Source organism: Mustela putorius, unplaced genomic scaffold, assembly GCF_011764305.1.
Source record: "Mustela putorius furo isolate JIRA1106 unplaced genomic scaffold, ASM1176430v1.1 tig00003898_pilon_pilon_pilon, whole genome shotgun sequence".
Classification (NCBI taxonomy): domain Eukaryota; kingdom Metazoa; phylum Chordata; class Mammalia; order Carnivora; family Mustelidae; genus Mustela; species Mustela putorius.
Window position 1 is genome coordinate 25,101,472 of NW_025422047.1, and position 4,484 is coordinate 25,105,955.

Below are 4,484 nucleotides of genomic sequence, written 5' to 3' on the forward strand. Positions count from 1 at the left end.
CCTTTAATGCATAATATTTTTTAAGTTTGATGTAGCTTAGTTTTTCTTTCTTTTTTTTTTTTTTTACTTTTTAAGTCTGTGTTTTTCATGTCCAAGAAATCATTGCTAAATCCAATATCATGAAGGTTTCTTCTATCTTTTCTTTTAGGAGTTTTATAGTTTTAGTTCTTATGTTTAGGTCATTAATTCATTTTGAGTTACTTTCTGCATATGAAGGAAGCTAAAGGTCCAACTTTATTATTTTGAAAGTGGATAATCAGTTTTCCCAACACTGTTTGTTGAAAAGACTGTTTTTTCTCCCATTGACTACATTTCACAGCCTTGTAGGTCGTCTTTTGGCCATATATATAATGATTCATTTCTTGGCTTTCTATGTTATTCTATTGGTCTAGATTTCTGTCTTTGTGCAAGTCATACACCATTTTGATTACTGTATATTTTAAATATGTTTTAAAATCAGTAAGTATGAATTTTCCAATTTTGTTCTTTTTCAGAATTTTTTTGATTTTTGAATTTATACCTCATATGAATTTATGAATTTATACCTCATCCAAGTCTACTCTCAAATAACACTATACAGATTAAATGGGTAGCCCTACCTGGCATTGATTCCTATGGCTGTTTCTGGTTTCCACATGTGAATCCCTGCTCCAGTAAGCAAAGACTCCTTATATTTTCTTGTCTATCTCTCCAGTCTTTTGGGCAGTGAGTTGTCCTGTGTTCTCTCTCATGTTATGAATACAAGGAAGGTTATTGATTTTTCAGTGTGCTCATTATTGTCCTTTCTGTTAGAATACAGTGCTGATTTTCAAGTCTTTAAATGAGAAAACAGAAAACAGACTGAACAGGTTTCTTTCTAAATTCTGCTTGTAAATTGGCCTGTTTTTGTTGTTATTGTTGTTTTTTTGAGTGTACTTCCATCTTATAGAACCTAGAAATATGTGGCCAAAGGTAGTTCGTGCTTTCAACATGCTGCCTGGCAAAAATCTACCTCAATTCTTTAAGTACATTTTTAGTTACTGTTGGTGAAATAGACAGATTTCTGTTTTTCAGGCCTCCAGTAATAGTTTTATTATGCTTTTCCTGTCTTCACTTGTTCTCACTTCCAAAGCCAGTTCTACCTATTTTAGGATTTTATTATCACAGCTCTCCATTTCTAGTTGCCAGTCTTAGTAATGGTTGACTATTGATACATAACAAAACACTCCCAAATTCAGCTGGAGGTTAGTTGATCCAAGATGGGCTGCATTGAAATGTATCTGATCCATATTTTTCTTATACTTTTTGTACCAACAGGCTAGACAGTACATGTTTTTCTTAGAATGATGGTAAAGGTTAAGAGGAATTAATAGTACACATATTTTTAAGCCTTTGTCACTTTACACCTGCCATAGTCTACTGACAAATGCAAACAGCATGACTATTCTTAGGGTCAAGTTTTAAGATACATCTTCTGCCCATAGGTGGAGGATAGCCAAAGTAAATATTTTTGAATAATTTTCAAATCTGCAACAACTTTCTTTTCCCATATTGGCATATATGTTTTTAAATAGAAGTTTCATTTATATCTCTGTCTCTCTCTTTCAATAAATACATGTGCTTAAAAGTGTGCGCGCACACACAGAGCTACTACAAGCCCATGTGCAAATGAGAAAAAAGGGATTCTTTTTTGTGAATGGACACATTTGTGATGTACAAGGTTTGGTAAGGGAAGTGACTGCTAATTTAATTGTCATTCTTACTCTCATACTGATAAGCCCTCATGGACTGAATCAGTTGCACTGCTAAATATCAATATCTTATATGAACACAAATCTAACAGCAGAAATTACAAGTGTATTCTTAACAACTCATAGCTTCCTGGACTTGTGGTATGTAAATTCTTTTGCCAGCTTCTTTAAACTACATTTTTTTTTTTCACATGAATCACCAATAACACATTCAAAATAGGATCTTTTACATTGAGAGAACATTATGTTTTGTTACTATGGGAACTGTCTGCTCTTCCTGAAAAGCTTTCATAGTTCTTTCCTGCTGCACTCCCCCCACCCTGGTTCTCTGCATGTTTTACCCCTCATATTCTCTAGCTGCCACTTTGTGTCTGCCTTTGCTCTGACTTTGATTGAGTGGAGTTTTATGACCTTTATACTCCTAGTATAATCATTTCTTTGATCTGAAATTTTGCATTCTTTCTAAGAAGGAAGAGTTTAATAATTATTTGTCATATATTTCTACTATATCTTGAATTTTTAGGTAGAAATTGTCAGACTCTAAATAAATCTTTTGCAGGAATAAATATTTAAGTAGATAAAATAATTGCTAGTCATTGGACACAGATTATATAATCATTTTCCATCTTTCTTTAGAATGATAAAGCATTAATCAGAAACTTTAACACAGACAAGAAAGCCCCTGCAATCCATGATTTTCCCTAAGGCATTTGTGAGTGATATAAATACTGCCAGAAATTGTGCCAATGGACTGCTTAAAAGAGTTGAGACACTCCAAGTATTAAAACCTAAGAATGCTTCAGTAGAGTGTTTTGTCTATAAAAACACAGCTTACTTGAGAATAAGATGAGAGCAGTATGTCTACCAACATTTTTGGAAAGAGAATGAATCCTCTACCTTCCTGTCTTATATAATGTTTACTCATGAAATTTTTTGAAATACTAGGTCATACCCTGGATTTGAAGATCATTTTCAGTTAAGAATTGTCAAATATCCATGAATAATGGAATATTGATAGGGACAAGGTAAATGATATTAATTCCATATTTAAATAGAATTGGGATATACTTTTTAATTATTCATACACTCTTTTTTGGCATAGTGACATTATGTTTGGAACACAACAGCTTGTAATTGTGAATTTCATGTGTCAACTTGGCTAGCCTATAGTATCCAGTTGTTTGGTCAAACAGTAATGTAGATGTTGCTATGAAGGTATTTTGTAGATCTGACTAACATAGTTAGTTGACTTTAAGTAAAGGAGATTATGTTCAGTAATGTGAGTAGGCCTTATCTAATCAGTTGAAGGCCTCCTAAGCAAAAATTGAGGTTTCTGGACAAAAAGGAATTCTACCTCAGAACTATAATGTAGAAATCCTACGTAAATTTGCATTTTGTCAATCTGCCATATAGATTTTGGATTCAACACCTCAACTTCAGCCTTTTCCTGAATTTCCATCTTTCTAGCCTGCCCTTCAGATTTTTGACTTGTTAACCCCCAGAATCTTATCAGCCAGTTCCTTAAATTAAGTCTCTTTCTCTATATATATTTAAGTCTCTTTCTCTCTATATATTTACATCTCACTGGTTTTGTTTGTTTGTTTTTATTTTGTTTTGTTTACTAGTCTTAAAGGAAAAAATATTCTGACACTTGTTAAAATGGAAGACTTTATTTAAGACTGTTGCAGTAGAGGAGACATCCTAGGCTTTACTCCAGATGCAAGAACAAGTGGGAATTTATGGCCAACGAGTAGTGTGAGAGGGTGAGGGACTCAATGGATGGGAAATTACTAAGAAGAGACATCCAAGGATGGGTTTGGTAAATTTGGTAAACCAACTTAACAGGATTCTTTTTTTTTTTTTTTTTTTTTTTTTTTCTAGTTAGACAACGATTTTATTGCTTGAGTACATAGTCAAATTTACGCCACCAGTGCAGAGGCTGTGGATGACTCGTATTTCCAATTGGGGGGGAGGACTCGTTTAGTCTTATAGTATCGAGCCAACCGGTGAATACGGCTCTCTATCAGAATCAGTCGGAATTTAGCATCCTTGTCCTTTCTGTTCCTCTCAAGATGCTTTCGAACAGCAACAGCTTTCTTGATCAAATGGTAGAGATCCTCAGGAAGATCAGGAGCGAGTCCTTTGGACTTAAGAATTCTCAAGATTTTATTGCCTGTCACAAAACGTACTTGTGCCACACCATGGGAGTCTCTCAGAATCACACCGATCTGCGAGGGAGTCAGGCCCTTCTTGGCCAGTTTGTAGATCTGCTCCTTCACGTCGTCAGAGGTCAACTTCAGCCAGGTGGGAACGCTGCGGCGGTAAGGCAGAGCCGACTGGGACAGGCCCTTCCCGGGAGCATGCATGCGACCCATGATGGCGGCGGTCAGGCAGCGAAAAAGAGCCAACTTAACAGGATTCTTCTTGAAAGCATATTGGATGATTAGATACTAAGAGTGGGTGGAATTTTTGTTAAACTGACAAATAGGATTCCTGCTAGAATTGGATTTGTCTAGGAAACAAAAGCCCAATGTCAAGATCTAGTAGTGAAGAGGGCTCAGAGGAGCCTAACTAAACCCAAGTCAGGGAGTCCTTGGCAAAAACCATACTGATGCAATGAGTGCTTCACCCCACCCCCCACCCCCACCCCCAGATATCTTTTATTTATGCACCAAAAAGCATAAGCACATTTTAGCCACATTTTCTGGAAGAGCATGAAGTTCGACATAAAATATAAATATCATTTAAAGAGTT

General features: G+C 35.5%; 1 protein-coding gene across 1 annotated transcript; it reads right to left on the minus strand.

Annotated features, from left to right (window-relative positions):
- Positions 1 to 3,600: 3,600 nt before the first annotated feature.
- Positions 3,601 to 4,147, minus strand: LOC101691223 (40S ribosomal protein S13). The gene has a single exon (XM_013057673.2). The coding sequence runs from the start codon at positions 4,103 to 4,105 to the stop codon at positions 3,650 to 3,652; it is 456 nt and encodes a 151-aa protein (XP_012913127.1). The 5' UTR covers positions 4,106 to 4,147; the 3' UTR covers positions 3,601 to 3,649.
- Positions 4,148 to 4,484: the final 337 nt, after the last annotated feature.